General features: G+C 44.9%; 1 protein-coding gene across 1 annotated transcript in view; it reads left to right on the plus strand.

The window, feature by feature from the left end:
- Positions 1–18,389, plus strand: part of MYO1E (myosin IE) — a 204,753-nt gene that overhangs the window by 76,728 nt on the left and 109,636 nt on the right. The window contains exon 2 of the mRNA XM_030878851.3: positions 10,363–10,506. Coding sequence (XP_030734711.1) covers positions 10,363–10,506 — 144 coding nt within the window. The remainder of the gene's footprint in view (positions 1–10,362; positions 10,507–18,389) is intronic.

The raw sequence follows: 18,389 nt of genomic DNA on the forward strand, positions 1-18,389 counted from the left end.
TCAGTAGTTGTGGCTCGCGGGCTCTAGAGCTCAGGCTCAGTAGTTGTGGCGCATGGGCCTAGTTGCTCCGTGGCCTGTGGGATCTTCCCTGAACAGGGCTCAAACCCACGTCTCCTGCATTGGCAGGCAGATTCTTAACCACTGCGCCACCAGGGAAGCCCTATCTTCATTATTTAACACACTGAAGAAATAAAACTGGTGATTTTATGGAGATAGTTGTTTAGACTTTAGCCAAATTAAAAAGGACAGTTTATATAAAAATGTGACGCATAGGGGTGGTGCAACTTGGATATAGAAGAGTTGTAAAAGTTATTGAAAATGAGGTTTAGGAAACATGGGAGTATAGTATATGCAAGTGAAGGCCAGAGCTCAGTGTAATCCACTGGGGAGGACATATCACCTGTGGGGCAGCAGTGAGGGAAGGGGGTCTCCTGCTTCAATGGTCTTAATACTGAAGGAATTTTTAGATTGAAAGATGTCCAAATGGAACATGCCTTTACAGGTCGAAGAGGAGATTACCTTGCTTTGCAAACTTGTGGTCTGGTGTGGGCAGCTTGACGGGAGCTGCTTGTCAGCCAGGACACTCACCCTCATCCTGTTTGGGACGGGGGCGTGGAAGCAACAGCTACAAAAATGATCACAGCAAAGCCTCCAGAACTGGGCAATCATCAACCTCACCAGTAAAACCACTGTACAGTTCCTGAAGTGACATTAATACATGGTACAATGCTTCCAGAATAACTGAAGCTTTATAATATCTTGATGATATTCAGTGACTTCACATTTGTAAAGTGCGTGGAAGGGGGGCCTGGCTCTTTGGAAGTGTTTCATGCCACAATTTATCAAGCCTAAGATGCTACTGGTTATGAGTTGAGCTGTGACACAACATTGGTTGTAAGACATGTCCTAGTTTCACATTGTTAGAAGTATGAAAAAAATGCATCTTAGAATTGATGGAGTATGTTAACTGTTCATTTATAACATCTTAGCTTCGAACTGTTCATTGATATAAAAAATCCATCCTTTTGGGAGCCACATTTCAGTCAGAGTAAGTGAAAGAAAGGGAGTTTCTTTTCCTGCTAGGGGCCCATTGTTATTTAAAGAAGAGTTTACTATAGCTGCAAACTGGGGTGAACAAAGCTGACGTGGAATAACGAGAATATGGGGAAAATGTCATTTATACATATATTTCATTGTACAAAGTATTTGATCTAGTTTCTTTTTCACTGAAAAGAACTGTATATGTGCACATTTTATAAATATTTACTCAGCAGAGAAATAAAACCCTACAGAAAGTACACTTAGATAAATAACTGCATCATTTTAACAACTGTACTGTCACATAGAGATATCGTTTTATATAAATAATATCACATATGCAATTAAAACCAAATTTGGGCTCCTGACCATCTCTTGTTTTTTTTTTTTTTTCCCCCAAACCTTTTTTCCTTCCCCCAATCAATTAGTCCAGCCAGTGTTGCCAGCCTGGTGTGTACCATCCACACTTTGCCCCCAGATCATGTCATCATGTCATCATGTAAAACCAACTCTACCCCTAGAGGGATTGGGGGTTGGTATGATTGTCCCCTGGGGGCAATGTAATGTCAGGAACCTCCTCCTCCTGAGCAGGCTGCTGAGAAGCCCCGAGAGCCTCAGAGAAGCTGAGTGATTTGTGGGAGACCCTGAGGATCTTGCTGGGAGGGCTGGTCTTTGAGAGCTGCCCATAACTTTTCTGGGATCAAGCTGGTCACAGATACAACCATGTGGCCTGAGACAGTCCCAGTTGATGCCTCTTGTTCCAGCTTTATTATTCACAACATCCCCTTCTGCACACAGAGTGTCTCGGTTTAGATGATAAATTAGGTTTGCTCTAGTCACTTCCAGGAAGGGTGACTCTAGCCAACCCTGGCTTAGAAACCACTGGATCTAGTGATCCTGGAGCCAGTGTCTACACTTGGCCTTGATAATGGTATCGGAAGTGAGCTGTGCTGTAGCAGAAAGAGCAAAGAAAAGAAAGCCAGAAGTCCTGATGACAAGTCTCGGCGCTGGCCCTTTGTCCCAGGGATTAACTGAAGCCATGTATATGGAAATGCTACACAAATATTCAACTTTTGATCAGGTCACATGTACCTACGTGACTGAGACCAATAAACACATCCTCTACATTCACTGAGCCTCCTGTGCTCCTGCTTTGTGTGCCAGCCCCGCATGTACTTTTCCATCCCCAGCCCCTCCGAGCAGAGGCAACGTGGTACATTATAATCCCAGACCTCACTTTACCCATTTGTAAAATAGTGACAGTGCGATTGTAATATTCATGTCTTGCAGGTGTTGTGAGAATTCAATGAGCTGTAAAGCTTCGTTGTATATTTATGGTTTCAGTAAAAGTCAGTTCCATTTACCTTAAAGGTTGAGGGGAATAGGGGTGTTTGTGGGCTCCTGACTGCACACTCCCACTCCTACCCTCCACCTCTTCCAGAAACACCCCTTCCTTGCACTCTGTTCACTGCAGCTCAGCACCCACAAATGCTTGCTTCAGACATCCATCTTCATACCACCAAAATAGTGGGGGGTCTAAGTTCCATAAAGTTGAAACACATTGCAAGCCCAATGCTGGCTTACTATGCCCGGCACGTAGACAAACAAATATTTATGGTTGATTTTTTTTTTTTTTCCCCATCGTTTGCAATGGAAGTGTTTCATTCCAGGCAAACAGCAGAACTGCTAAAGGTAGAATACCCAGACTGTCGATTAAAAGATGAATGTCTAACAGATAGTTCCAAGCCTTTCCTGTTACGACTCACTGGGACAGAAAATCCCATTAAAAAACAAGCTCAGCTCGTCAGGCCAGAGCATTACCCATTGTCCATTGTTGACAATAAGAATATGGTCTATCTGCCTTTTGCGGTGATACGCTTACAACATTGGGGACATTTGAGTCCCCGGTTTTCCAGAAATCATCACCCCCAGAAAATGCTTGATAGTATTGGCATCATATTCAACATTTCTATTTATTTTTAAATTTTACTAACACATTCATATGGTTTAAAACAGCAATAAAAAAGTAAACTGTGCAGCAAAGTTTAAAATGGAGAGTAAAAGTCACCTTTCTCCCCAAACCCCAGGCCTTCTCCCCAATGGAACCTTGTGTATCTTTCAAGAAAACAATTATAACACGTCTTTTTTTTTTTAATTTTTTTAAAGATTTTTTTTTTTAAATAAAATTTATTTATTTATTTTTGGCTGCTTTGGGTCTTCGTTGCTGCACATGGCTTTCTCTAGTTGTGGCGAGCGGGGGCTACTCTCTGTTGCGGTGCTTGGGCTTCTCACGACGGTGGCTTCTCTTGCTGCGGAGCGTGAGCTCTAGGCGGGCGGGCTTCAGTAGTTGTGGCACGTGGGCTCAGTAGTTGCGGCTCGCGGGCTCTAGAGCACAGGCTCAGTAGTTGTGGTGCGCAGGCGTAGTTGCTCCATGGCATGTGGGATCTTCCTGGACCAGGGCTCAAACCCGTGTCCCCTGCATTGGCAGGCGGATTCTCAACCACTGTGCCACCAGGGAAGCCCTAAAGATTTTTTTTGATGTCCTTTATTTTTTTAAAGTCTTTTATTGAATTTGTTACAATATTGCTTCTGTTTTATGTTTTGTTTTTTTGGCCGCGAGGCATGTGGGATCTTAGCTCCCCAACCAGGGATCAAACCCGCACCCCCTGCATTGGAAGGCAAAGTCTTAACCACTGGACCGCCAGGGAAGTCCCAACACATATGTTTTAAAAAGTTTAGGCAAGAGCAGTCCTTGAATACTAAATCCACGTATTGACTGCTATTTTCATGAAACTGGGGATCTTGAAGATCTTCCAAGTCAGCACAGGCAGATTGCTTTCAATGGCCGTGTGGAACACCTGCAGGGAGTGCCATGTTCTAATCGGTCTCTAATCCATATGTCCAGTTTTCCTCATTACAGACTTTGTTACAGCGAGCAACCTTCTACTTACATCTTGGCATCCTTGGTAGATCTTGAGGTAAATTCCTAAAAATAAAATGGCTGGATCAAAGAGGGTATGCATTTTATTTTTATTTAGTTTAGTTAACAGTTTATATATTGGTCTGTGTGACTGAAGTTCTTTTTTTTTTTTAATATTTATTTATTTATTAATTTGGCTGTGCCGGTCTTAGTTGCAGCATGTGGGATCTAGTTCCCTGAGCAGGAATCAAACCTGGGCCCCCTGCCTTGGGAGCTCGGAGTCTTAACCACTGGACCACCAGGGAAGTCCCGTGACTGAAGTGTTTTTTTTTTTTTTTTTTTTTTTGCGGTACGCGGGCCTCTCACTTGTGGCCTCTCCTGTTGCGGAGCACAGGCTCCAGACGCGCAGGCTCAGTGGCCATGGCTCGTGGGTCCAGCCGCTCTGCAGCATGTGGGATCTTCCCGGACCGGGGCACGAACCCGTGTCCCCTGCATCGGCAGGCAGACTCTCAAGCACTGTGCCACCAGGGAAGCCCTGGTGACTGAAGTTTTGATCCCTATTTCCACATGACTGTCTAAAGATACTGTGCTGTGTATTCTTTCTACAAGAGGGTAAGGGCGTTTATGGCCACTCCTTCCCCAGGCCCTGCCCAACACTGAGCCTGTTGTGTTTACCCAGCACATTTGATGGCCTCCCTTTCCTGGGCGTCTGAAGGACGTATGAAGAAGTGTAGTTACCCAGTATATGGTCGTCTCCTCTCTCCGGGATGAACCAAGGAAGGAAAATGCTCAGAGACACTAGTGAGAGTATGTGCAGAGCCCTGGCTGTGGGCAGGACTGCCCTGGGGCCCTCTCCGTGGGAGTGGAGGTTGGCTTTCAGGAGACAGTGCCTGCTTTCGTGCGCTGACTCCCCTTTGCTCACCCTAGTCCCCACCCTGCTAAACACACACCAGTTCATGACACTTCTGCTTTTAAAATCAGTGACCGGGGGCTTCCCTGGTGGCGCAGTGGTTGAGAGTCTGCCTGCCGATGCAGGGGACACGGGTTTGTGCCCCGGTCCGGGAGGATCCCACATGCCGCGGAGCGGCTGGGCCCGTGAGCCATGGCCGCTGAGCCTGCGCGTCCGGAGCCTGTGCTCCGCAACGGGAGAGGCCACAACAGTGAGAGGCCCGCGAACCGCAAATAATAAATAAATAAATAAATAAAATCAGTGACCGGGTTCTTCCCCAGCGTGAGGTACCCCTGTGTCTTGGTGCCACCCCTTCATTGTGAGGGGTACACCGGGCCATTAAGTGGATGTGGGCATACCCGACGTTTTAGAACTTGCACGTGAATCCATGCTTTTTAATCAACTGTTTCATCATTAGGAAGTAACTGTGGACCAGAGAAAGTCTGCACTCAACGTTTACCTAGTGAGAAGTATCTCTTTCGTAATTTGTAATCATTGTCAGGGCTAAGAGTAACTTTTTTTTTTTTTTGGCAGTACACGGGCCTCTCACTGTTGTGGCCTCTCCCGTTGCGGAGCACAGGCTCCGGACGCGCAGGCTCAGTGGCCATGGCTCACGGGCCCAGCCGCTCCGCGGCATGTGGGATCCTCCCGGACCGGGGCACGAACCCGTGTCCCCTGCATCAGCAGGCGGACTCTCAACCACTGCGCCACCAAGGAAGCCCTAAGAGTAACTTTTTATCATCATCATCATTATCATTGTTATTATTATCATTTCTTAGCTGGCACATCAGCAGCCATTTTCCATCCTTTGTACGGCGTCGCTTCACTTACCAAGAACTGTTGGGAAATGAAATACCTCACTGAGTGCCCCTACTTGTTTAAAATGTTACCATTTTTTTGGTGGGGAAACTAAAAGGAGTTACCCCATCCAAAAAGCCCACAGAAGAGAAGGAAGTGGAGTCTCACTGAGGTGCTAGCCTGGTAAACTGGACTTCTGTCATCTGAGGAAAATGTACCTCCTCACACAGATGGGGAAGTCTCCGTCCCTCGGGTCGTCTTCCCAGCAGGCGTGGCAGCCCATCCTGCCCCTACCCTCCCAGTCAGGGGCAGGAGGAAGAAGCAAAGAAGTCCAGGTTATTTGCCCCAGGAACACCATTCTTGTCCACACAATTCTAGGACAGTAGTTTGTGGTCTGAAGGCAACTTTCAGCTTCTGAGGACATTGTCTAGGGCAGCGGTCCCCAACCTTTTTGGCACCAGGGACAGGTTTCCGTGCAAGACAATTTTTCCAACGGGGGAGGGGGAGGATGGGGGAAGGGTAGGGGTGGGGGGATGGGGGTGGGGATGGTGGGGAGGGGAGGAGGAGGGGACGGGGAGGGGAGGGGGATGGAGATGGGGGAGGGGATGGGGAGGGGTGGGGAATGCTGGGGGGGGATGCTGGGGGAGATGGGTCAGGTGGTAATGCAAGCATGGGGAGCGGCATATGAAGCTTTGCTCGCTCACCTGCTGCTCACCTCCTGCTGTGTGACCCCTTACTGGTCTGCCGCTCCCCGGGGGTTGGGGACCCTGGTCTAGGGTTGTAAGGTGATAACCGTTTCCCACTGTGTTCCCCACTTATTCTCTGTCAGTGGCTATGTTCCAAGGAAGGCTTCTGGGAAAGTCACACTATGATCAAACACTGTGGTCCCCTATAGAAAAACATTAAACAGTTGTTCTTTTTCACTGTGGGGAACTTTGAAGCTTCCGTGGGTTGGGATGAGAGCCTATGCATCCTTGTTTCATTTCCAGCTTCCCGGATCCGGTTCTCACCCTCCGCTAGAACTGCCCAGCCCAGCCCTGTCCCAGCTTTCATCTGCCTATGGGTGGGTTCTGTGGATTGCCAAGGACGGGTCAGCCTTCCCTGAAAGGCTCTAAGGTGCTCCCAGCATCCCTAGCTATTTTCCCTCCTTCCCTTTACTGCATTTGAATTTCGGGGGGCGGGGCGGGGGGGATGGAGAAGGGGGAGGAGAAAAGCATAGTAAGGGTGGGGGTCAATAAAGACAGGAACTGCAATTAGAAGACCTTGGGCGATTTACTTTTTTTTTTTTTTAAATCAGTAACATAGAGATAATACATAGTATAGGAGATGATTGTGAAGATTGAATGAGTTCACATATATAACTATAATAGCCTGGGAGGAAGTGGGGGACAGAGAGAGATTTGTGACCAAATTGGCTATAGGAAATATGTCAGGTGAAAAATAGCTCCAGTGTTTTAGTCTTTGATGCTAAGAGAAGGTGGCCATTAACAAAAATTGTATAGTCTTCCCTTTGTATCCACAGGGGATTGGTTCCAGGACCGCTGTGGATACCAAAATCCCTGGATGCTCAAGTCCCTTATATAAAATGGCATCGTACCGTCAGCCCTTCTTATCTGCGATCTACGGTTGGGAATCCGCGGATGCAGAACCCGTGGATACGGAGGACCCTCCAACTGTTTGTCTTTTTAGTGATGAATTCAGTTATGTCTTTTTAGTGATGAATTCAGATAAATGGCATTCTGTTGCCATTTAAACATAACATGTGGAAATATCGAGTAAGTCACTAGGGAGAAAGTGTGAAGAACCCGTGATGTCTGAATGAGTTCATAATCATAGAGACTTTGGTTCGCATCTTGCCTTTGCTACTTACTGCTTGGGGCGTCTGTTTCCTTGCATGTAGCATGGGAATGTTAACCCCTCTCTCATAGGGTTGTTTGGAAGAGCAAAAAAGCAATTGCCTCAAATCAAATGGCTCATTGCCTTGCTTATAGTAACTGTCAGGTATCCTATTGGTTCCTTACCCTCTTGTAGATAGAAGTCTGGAGACCCAGCCGGGGACTTTTTTGTGCGGAGGGATATTTGAGACGATGAGAATCAATGCACTCCACGAGGAGCCCTGTTGCACTGGGGAGTAACTGCTGTTAGGAAGAAGACACTACCTTTGAGATGGGGCAGACAGTAATGTATCACACTGCAGTGAGAGAGAGAAAAGACAGTTGGATTGGGCACCAAGATGGACTTGGGTTACCTTGAGAAGGCATTTCTGTGGATCAGTACAAACACATACACTATGACACGGAGCCCCTACATTTCTTGTCCTTTGCACATGTTAAATAACAGCTTATTAGTAGCCCTTCTGTTTTGTTCAACTGTTTACATTTTTAAAGAGAAAATAATATTTTTGCCTTCTTTTAAGTAGGTAGATATTTATTGGGGTAAAAAAGAAACAAACGCACACACCTACTGGCTAGTTACTCCAGGACCCTAGTTTTCTATGCAGAGTAATTTTTGCAGGTGCCCAGAAAGAGTATTCAAGCTGGGAAAGCAGGGAGGGTGGAGGAGGGGAGGAGCCTCCAGGAATCTTTATCTGGGTGGAAATAGAAGGTGGAGATGGAGATCTCTCAACTCTTCCATTGAGATCCAGTGAGTCATGCTGTGGCCAGTGCTTTCTGCTTTGCCTCAAGAATAAGGAGTGGTGAGGTTTGAGGTAATTTTGGAACTGATTGAGGAACTGATGCTGCGTGTGGTTCTGAGAAAGTCCAATTTATCATATAAACAGTTTCCCTCTGTAAGGCAGCCTGGGTGGCAAGCTTTCCAGAAAGGGTTTCCAGAACCCTTTCCAGAACCCATCGCACTATGCTTTTCCTATGGTGGCCCCTTCCTTGGCTGGTTTTTTAATAATTGCTTTCCCAGCGCTTCTTAGATTTTGCCATTTCAAAGGGCACGTGTCTCCTGCAGGGAAAGCATTAAACAGTTTTTTAAAGTGAAATTTAAAATGTTATTTATCTTGTTTCCTTCCACCTTCCCCTTCTCTCAAAGAGCCTATTGCCTTTTCTCATCCTAGTTTTGACGTTTGAGCAGGTGGCCTTTCTAGATACGCTAATTCAGAAATTTTTTCTCCTTTATCCAAACTCCTCTCAAAAGTAAACTCCTGGGCTTCCCTGGTGGCGCAGTGGTTGAGAGTCCTCCTGCCGATGCAGGGGACACGGGTTCGTGCCCCGGTCTGGGAAGATCCCACATGCCGCGGAGTGGCTGGGCCCGTGAGCCATGGCCGCTGAGCCTGCGCGTCCGGAGCCTGTGCTCCGCAACGGGAGAGGCCACAACAGTGAGAGGCCCGCGTACCGCAAAAAAAAAAAGTAAACTCCTGAGGAGGGAGAGGAGCCAGTCTTGCTTGATTCAATGCCCACCATGCTTGTCCAGTGTGTGACATGTCCAGTAGGATGCATGGAGAGCTTGAAGGGAAGGGAGAGTCTTCTAATATCTTGCCATGTATTATTTGTCATTATTTCATGTGTATTGGCTTTTTTTTTTTTTGCACCGTGAGTGTAAATTATAATGAATATCCTTCCTTGTCTAGTCTTGTCTGGCAAATTCAAAATATTTTACGTCCACTTCACATGGCACCTTCTCCAGGAAGTGATTTCTGTCTCTCCTGGGACAAAGGAGTCTCCACCCACTGCTGGAACACCCATTTTACCTGCGTTTACGTGGACTGTTGCTGACGCACAAATGATGAATCATTTGGTGGCTATCTCTCACGTCCTTCAGGAGACCATGAGCTCCCCAAATGCAGCCACAATGGGGCTCCCATCTGCCCTTAGCTCCAGGACTTGGCACGTAGTCCAACCCATGGGGGATCCCACTGCAGAAATGCCAAGTGATAGGAAGCCCTGCGGGCCACAGGATGCTCAGAGGCCACCCGTGGTGTTAAGTTGTAAATCCAGTAAGCAGACAAGGGCTCTACCTGTCCAAGGAAGCTGTGAGATCAGACGAGGTTCTTCTGTGCGTAGCGTGTTCTGTGAGCGTGTTGAGGCCGTCCTGTCCATTTCCTTGTTAATATAGCAGTGATCAGGGTAAAAAATGTAGCTTATCTTTTGAATGTGGAAGGCCAGTATTACATCGACAGTGGGAAGTTCATGGATGGAAAGCAGTTCAGATGGCTTGAGAAATAATGACAGTGGGACCTAGCCATTGTGGGATACATATTCTTTCCACTTCTGAGTTCCGTCATATAATTTGCAAGCCAAGTCCAGAACGTTTCTGTTTCATTGCTTATTTTACCAGTCAATTCTACAAAACAATAAGGTTGAAGGAATTATCCAAGCCCGTTGATCATTTACTGTGCTGTACTCTGGATACGGCTTGGTGCTTTACATGTCGTTTTATTTAATCCTTACCGCAACTCTCTGAACTGGGTCTTATTTCTCCCATTTTTACAGAGACAAAAGCCTAAGTGACACAAAAGCTTAGATCACTTTTCCCCACTTCGCTTAGGTGGCAAAGCGGAAATCTGAATCCAGATCTGTTGATAGCAAGATCTTTGTTTGCTTTGCTCATTCTCATTTGATATAAGGACTATTTGGGAACTCGGTGACACTTTTTTTTTCCTCCAGGAGAAAAGAAACCATCCTCATAATTGTGTGTTCTCTGTTTGCAGGGAAGCAAAGGTGCCTACCGGTACCACTGGCAGAGCCACAATGTCAAGCACAGTGGCGTGGATGACATGGTGTTGCTCTCCAAGATCACAGAGAATGCCATCGTGGAGAATCTAAAGAAGAGATACATGGACGACTACATTTTTGTATCCTTTATTGGTTTCTTTGGACATTTCTAAGTGAGATGACATGTCCATCCTAGTATAAGAGATCCATCTGAAATTCTGAACTGACACTATATGCTCAAGTCATTTTCACCATTGCAGAATGTGATTTTGTACTTTCTGTCCCTTGGTTCAGGCTGTAGGAAGGGCAGAGATGGTGCCAAAGTTTTCCCCTGGCATTTCACAAAAGCAAGATGGAGCCAGGGACTTCCCTGGCGGTTAAGACTCCGTGCTTCCACTGCAGGGGGCACGGGTTCCATTCCTGGTCAGGGAACGAAGATCCCACATGCCGCGCCGTGTGGCCAGAAAAAAAAAAGATGCAGCCAGTATTCCTCTATTTCAGTCAATGGCACTGTACCTTTGAAGTGCTCTAGCCACGCACGTGGTGTCTAAAACCTGTGCTCTTCCTAGAGAATGTCCTGGTCTGCAGAATTCTGTCGATAGCGCTCCCTAATTGCGAAGCAGAGACAGTTAAGTCCAGACTTAAAAGGTTTAAAAAAGATTGCCTCATGCAAAAAAATATGCCATTTTGCCAGTTTTTCTGCATTCTTATGTTCATGAAAAGAAACATGAGAGAGAAGTGAAGATGAACTGTTGAAAATGTCTGATATTCTTGAGTTCTTTATGTTTCAGTTTTAGCTTGCCAGATACCATTTTTTTTGGTAGGACTTTAAAAAATTCAGAATGGAAATTTGATTCAAATGTGTGTTGACTTCATTATAAACAGAGAACTGTGATAGTTGCTTAAGTTCCTACAGGATTCAGGAGTTCTGTTTGGTGCAACTATGTAAAGTTCTTTTAATAGAATTATTGTGGAGTTGGTTATAGATAAGCAAGGGTCTGTGAAAATCTATATAGTAGTACCAGAAAGTTTAACCGTGATGCTCTTGGTGGCTTCTGAAGGTATGGCGTTCTGGATGATCATTCAAAGCGGAGTCTTTGCAACTATCATAACATACATTTTAGATTTTAACCCCCAAACCTTGGGAAGGTAAAGTTTTCACATTCGTAGCTTCTGTTTATTATTTACACCACTCCTTTGACTCTTAGGTAAAAGCACCCATAGCAATGCAGCAGTACTTCTGCAGGGACTGCCTATTCTATCATTGGTGAGGAGGGAGTTCAACTCACCAGGGCTTAATACTAATAGACGTTATTCCAAGGCACTTGGAGGGTTCTAACCAATAGTGTGCTGTTTCTTGTTTACCACAGGAAGTTTTTCCAAATATCTGGGTAGTTAAATCCCTAAACCTCTGCTTTTAAGCAGTAATAGATAGATTTGGATTCATTAGCCACGTTATAATAGCATTTTGATCAGGTGTGGAAGCCCGCTGCCTAAACACAGAATCCCACCCACCACAGGATTTTATTGGAACGTAGCCATGCTTGTTGGTTTACTTACCGTCTGTGGCTGCTTTTATGCTACTGTGGCAGAGTGGAGTATATGCAACAGACCCTATGATGCGCAAAGCCTAGACTATTCTCTGATCCTTTGCAGAAAACATTTGTTGACTCCTAGATACCTGCACAGAGCTTCCTTTAATTGTATGAAAGCAGTTTTATTCGGTTGTAAGTTCTCATTTTATTTGGTCAAAAAATTGAAATATGCTCACTTTATCTGGGCTTATCATCTATTAAAAGATTTTAATCACTTTTATGTGCAAGACCTAAGGCACATGGAAACTGGCCGATGACGGATCAGGAAGAGTTGGGATGAATCTGGACAGACTGGCTTCAAGCTTTAATCTGCGTGAGCTTGGTGACCTTACACAAGTTTTGTGATCTGTGTTCCTTGATTTCCTCACCTGTAAAATGGAAGTGATGATAAAACCTCCCACATGAGGCTGTTGTAGGGTAAAATGAAATAATGAATGCAGTGAGTACAAAGTAAGCATTAGTTATTATTATCGTACACTAAGGCAAGTGTATAAGTTCCTCCCATATTTCTTTTTTTTTTGCGGTACACGGGCCTCTCACTCTTGTGGCCTCTCCCGTTGCGGAGCACAGGCTCTGGACGCGCAGGCTCAGCGGCCATGGCTCACGGGCCCAGCCGCTCCACGGCATGTGGGATCTTCCCGGACTAGGGCACAAACACGTGTCCCCTGCATCGGCAGGTGGACTCTCAACCACTGCGCCACCAGGGAAACCCCCTGCCGTATTTCTGAATTATGTTCCAAAACTTCAATGATAAAGTTGCTTATTGGACATTCAAATGCATTTTACCATAGAAGCTTTTGTTTATTTATTTTATTTTTTCTTAATTTTTAATTAATTTTATTTTATTTATTTTATTTTTGGATGCGTTGGGTCTTCGTTGCTGCACACAGGCTTTTCTCTAGTTGCCGCGAGTGGGGGCTACTCTTCGTTGCGGTGCGCAGGTTTCTCACAGCGGTGGCTTCTCTTGTTGTGGAGCACGGGCTCTAGGCGCACGGGCTTCAGTAGCTGTGGCACTCAGGCTCAGTAGTTGTGGCTCGAGAGCTCTAGAGTACAGGCTCATTAGTTGTGGTGCACGGGCTTAGCTGCTCTGTGGCATGTAGGAATTTCCCGGAGCAGGGCTCAAACCCGTGTCCACTGCATTGGCAGGCGGATTCTTAGCCACTGCGCCACCAGGGAAGCCCCATAGAAGCTTTTCAATGGAGGATTGGTTTATTGACAAGCCCATAGAAGACTCATTTCCGGTGGATGTAGTTGAACTCATTATTCATTGGAATGTTCTTAGAACGTGGACTCAGTTTATTACATTATTTACATAGGCATGGTTTGTTCTTTTAAAAAATTATATTTTATTTAATTTTGGCTGCGTTGAATCTTCGTTGCTACACGCGGGCTTTCTCTGGTTGCAGCGAGCGGGAGCTACTCTTCGTTGCGGTGTACGGGCTTCTCATCGCGGTGGCTTCTCTTGCTGCAGAGCACGGGCTCTAGGTGCACGGGCTTCAGTAGTTGTGGCACACGGGCTCAGTAGTTGTGGCTCGCAGGCTCTAGAGCGCAGGCTCAGTAGTTGTGGCGCACGGGCTTAGTTGCTCCACAGCATGTGGGATCTTCCCGGCCCAGGGCTTGAACTCGTGTCCCCTGCGTTGGCAGGCAGATTCTTAACTACTGCACCACTAGGGAAGCCCTATAGGCATGGTTTTTGATCAACTGGGTAAGAAAAGAAAAATATGTCAGTGGTTATCAGCAGCCAGCCCATCATCAACCTAGACAGACTCACTTTTCTCCGTACAGATCGCGTTTACCCCTAAAACACTAGAAACTCCTAAGAACAGGGACTATGTCTTCTATACCTTCTAAAAAGCAAAGTTTAAAAAGCACTTTAAAGCAATATGTGTTCATTTAACACGATTTACAAAATGCAGTTAACTAGAAAGGAGAACATTAAAATCCCCTGCTATCCCACCATATAAGGTTTGTTCCTATTAACCTGTTGTATATTTTTCAATTTACTCACATATAAACATACCTATACATACATGTGCTTTCTTGTTAATTTTAGCCAAAAAGTGGCATCATCCTGCCTTGTTTATTTCTTAGTTTCCTGCATAATTCTTGGCATGGTGCATTATAGTAGATGTTCATTGAAAGTTTGTTGACTATGATGACTCGCTTTTTATATTCAGACAGCAGAATTTTAAAGTGACTCACACAGAGGGGGCTGATTCCCAGCCTTTGAATTAATGTCTTTGAATCAATGACTGACTAATCGTGTGTTCTTCCAAGGAAATGAGTTAGTTGACCACTAATAGACTTCGTGTTGTAGAAACCTCTGCCCACTCAGTATATGAGAAACTCGGCATCAGCATGCTTTCCGGCAATAGCACAGAGCAGCTTTCAGCTTTGAGGAAGCTTGATGGCTCTGTTGGATGTTTACGAAATAATACCAAGGGTCTAACTGTGAATCTTTTCCTCTGATAAGTGATAGAAGCCTCCTTTATAAGTTCAATGCCAAGGGAATGTTATGATAGAGTAGCATTATTTTGAATGAGTTTTTCCCCCTCTCTCTCCTAAGCTTAATAGTTAAGACAAGAAGAGATTCGCCTTTAGGTTAAGTTATAAAAATGCTCATTTTACCTATTCTACATCTAATAGCAGCACATTGTTTCGTACTGAAGGTCAGCATTTGGAACAATCAATTGTTAATGCATTCAGGCTGACTGAACATTTCTTTGTTTCACATTAGAAAAAAAATCTACTTGGAATATGCGAACACTGTTAACCAACAAAACCCCATTTTTTTCAGCTATTTATCCTAAGACCAGGGAGGTTTCATTTACTATCTATTTTTCTTGAGTGTTTCCACACTTCTTACAATTACATTCTAAAATATAGGAGGGAAACCTTGCAGTTTTTTCCCTCTGCTTGGTGAGATATCATTTATAGCCACTTGGCTGACAAAAATAGTTCCTGTACAAAGCACTCCATGCTCATTTGGTCCAACTTTCTCCAAACTTGTTTTTCCTCGAAGACCACATGCTCAAGTGTGCTTGGCATTTTCAGCCCTTGAATTAGGAGTTAAGACACTTGCGCCAGAGCAACCGGAGCTCAGGGCAGCGCCATTGATTTGAATGAGGTTTGACCCTTGGCCATCAGTTCATGTTGGGGGGCAGCCACTGCAGTGAGATGAACGTGAGTCTGGTGTCCGGAGCCAGGGGCTCAAGTTCCAGCTCTGTCGTCTCCACATATGTGACTTCACGCAAATCACCTCACCTCCCTGCCCCACCTCAGTGATGAGTCCGGGCAGGTCGACTACATCAGTGTGGGCAGTTTGGGGGAATTCACTGGCTATTTAATTTTTTTTTTTTTTTAAAAAAAACATTAAACTCTTAACCTTGCCTTATAAGACCATTAAAAACAAATTTACAGGAGCTGCACTACCATCACATTTCATAAAAGAAAGACTATTTTAACACCCAAAAAGTAGAAAGGAAATAGTGTAAGAATAAAGGATGGTCCTTTATACTGAATACATTGGGCTTTATAAAAAATTCAGGGCACTGTTTCTCTTTTTGTCATTCTTGCTGCAGATTGATGGAAGTACAAGGATCCACAGAGTAGTAATTGGGAAACAATCAATGAAAGATCTATTAGCTGCCTTCTGTCTTGCATATGCTGTTAAATAAGATGGCATTTATCTTATTTCCGGTTTTTTTTTAATTTTTAATCATAACCTTGTGTATCTGCATACAATTTGAGAATTAACCTTGGGCCACACCTTTCCAGCTAAAGGTCGTGTGGGTAGAGACAATGACGGAACAGCTGTTTCCAAAGGCACACCTGAATTATGCAGCAGGGAGCAGGAGTGAGTATTAGAGTTACCTGGAGAAGTGGCCCAACCCAGTAGATGACCTGTGCTGTCAGGGAGGTAGCTGAGGTCTCTGCAGACCCAAGCAGGTGGGAAAAACATATTTGTTTCCTTTAACTTCCAAATCAAATTCTCTTGTCTCCATTCTGATTTAAGTAAATTTGTAGCTAGATAGGAACAGCGTTATTCATTTCAAACCAAACTTTATTTTTCAGGAGTCCTCCCAAATAATACCGCCCGCGAGAGCCTTACTGGATCCCTCTTCCAATCTGAGTCATGGATTCAGGATTGGCCTAGAATATTCCAAAAGAGGTTTTTTTCTTTGAATGTCTCCTTGCCAGAGTTTATGTAGACTACTTAGTGAAAATCAAGACTTTACAAGATGTCTTTTCACATAGCAGACTATTAACAGTAAAAAAATGTTGGTTCCTGACCGTCCCAGGTGGCAGAGTGGTTAAGAATCACCTGCCATTGCAGAGGACACGGGTTCGAGCCCTGGTCCAGGAAGATCCCACATGCCACGGAGCAACTAAGCCCGTGCGCCACAACTACTGAGCCTGTGCTCTAGAGCCCGTGAGCCACAACTACTGAAGCCTGTGCACCTAGAGCCCATGCTCTGCAACAAGAGAAGCCCCTGCTCGCTGCAACTAGAGAAAACCCACATGCAGCAACGAAGACACAACACAGCCAAAAATAAATAAAGAAATATTTTTAAATGTTGGTACCTATAGGAGCTCTTATGCAACCCAATCTAGATCTATTTATTGGGGAACAAGGTTGGGTTGGTGATTCCTTTGGCTTGGGTCCTCTGGCAGCTCTTTATTCTCTGAGTGCAGGGATTGGTTTATCTAGGACAGGTGACATCCACAGCAGTCCCTTTACAACTGAGGAAGGAGCACCATCCTCCATGGAAAGATCCTATTTGGGGATGGATGTAGGCATAGACATCTACTTCTGAAATGAATATGGTCGTAGCAGTGCTGTACTTCTTGAATGTTGAAGATTTCTCTATGCCTCAGTTTCCTCCTAGTAAAATAGGATTAAAATAGTAACAGGGGACTTCCCTGGTGGCACAGCGGTTGAGGGTCCGCCTGCTGATGCAGGGGACACGGGTTCGTGCCCCGGTCCAAGAAGATCCCACATGCCGCGGAGCGGCTGGGCCCATGAGCCATGGCCGCTGAGCCTGCGCGTCCGGAGCCTGTGCTCCGCAATGGGAGAGGCCACAATAGTGAGAGGCCCGCGTACCGCAAAAAAAAAAAAGAAAAAATAGTAACAGGATTGTCATTAGGAGCTTAGATTAGTGCCATGTATACATGTATGTGTTCGATCAGTGTTTTTATCATCAACACTTAGTCTTGGCTGTAACACTATGAAGACGTCTGACCTGCTTAATAATTCTAACAATAAATTTATCTGTTCTAAGTTTTACCTCAAAAAAAACAGCCCACTGACGTGTGGTTGGCCTCCTCTGACTTTGGCACTTGGAAATACGTTTGCTCTTGGCCCTTCGTCTGTGACTCTGTAGTGATTTTCAGTTATGATTCACTGTCTCATCTGCGTTTTCTCTTAGTGCCATGGCCTGACCCCAGAGCAGTGCTGGGTGTATCTGGATGTGCAGTGAAAATGGACCCCATCTTGTCTACTACTGTTTCATGTTCAGCCCTTTCAATTCTGAAGATCTTTCTGTTCAGTGAAAAAGCAAGCAAAATTGCAACCCAGTCATACCCTATTCTCACTTTCATGTATAAGTATTAATTTTTAAATATTATATGATCCATTCCACACTTGGCTCATTTGTGTTCAATAATAATACCAGCACTGCATCCCAGAGATGTTAACGTGACAGAATGAGCATCCTGAAGTGTATGAATTAAGGACATTGCCTCTACTACATAGCAAACATTGTGCTGACCATTTTATACTGTTTCATTTAATTCTCATAACAGGCCTATCAAGTAGGTCCTATTTACCCCATCGTCCAATAACCACCGCTTAGAGATGTGACTCAAGGTCAGCGTAGAATAGAACTGGGTGTGGGGAGCTAGGCAATCCGACCAGATTCCCTGTGCTGCTCTATTTGACACTCAGGTCCTAATATGTGAATATATAAATGTACCCTTGGAGGAGGAAATCTCATAGCTTTACATTCTTTTTTTAAAAATTTATTTATTTTGCACTGCATTGGGTCTTCATTGCTGCGCATGGGTTTTCTCTAGTTGCGGCGAGTGGGGTCCACCCTTTGTTGCAGTGCACGTGCTTCTCATTGCGGTGGCTTCTCTTGTTGCGGAGCACGGGCTCTAGGCAGGGAGTTTTATCTCTTCTGTCCATTTTGTTCACTGCTGTATCTCTGCATCTGTAACAATGCCTGGCGTGTTGTAGACATCCAGTTCAAACTAGTTGATTGTTGAATGATAAATGGAAATATTTTGTATGTTATAATAACACTTCATTTTGGGGGCATATGTAACACATTGTCTTCTGCAGGGCCTTCTGGGATTTCCCACACAGAAATAAAACCTTCTTCCCTAAACCTGATCTATGTGGGTTTGTAATTTTCTGCTCTGAATAC

Source organism: Globicephala melas, chromosome 2, assembly GCF_963455315.2.
Source record: "Globicephala melas chromosome 2, mGloMel1.2, whole genome shotgun sequence".
Taxonomy (NCBI): domain Eukaryota; kingdom Metazoa; phylum Chordata; class Mammalia; order Artiodactyla; family Delphinidae; genus Globicephala; species Globicephala melas.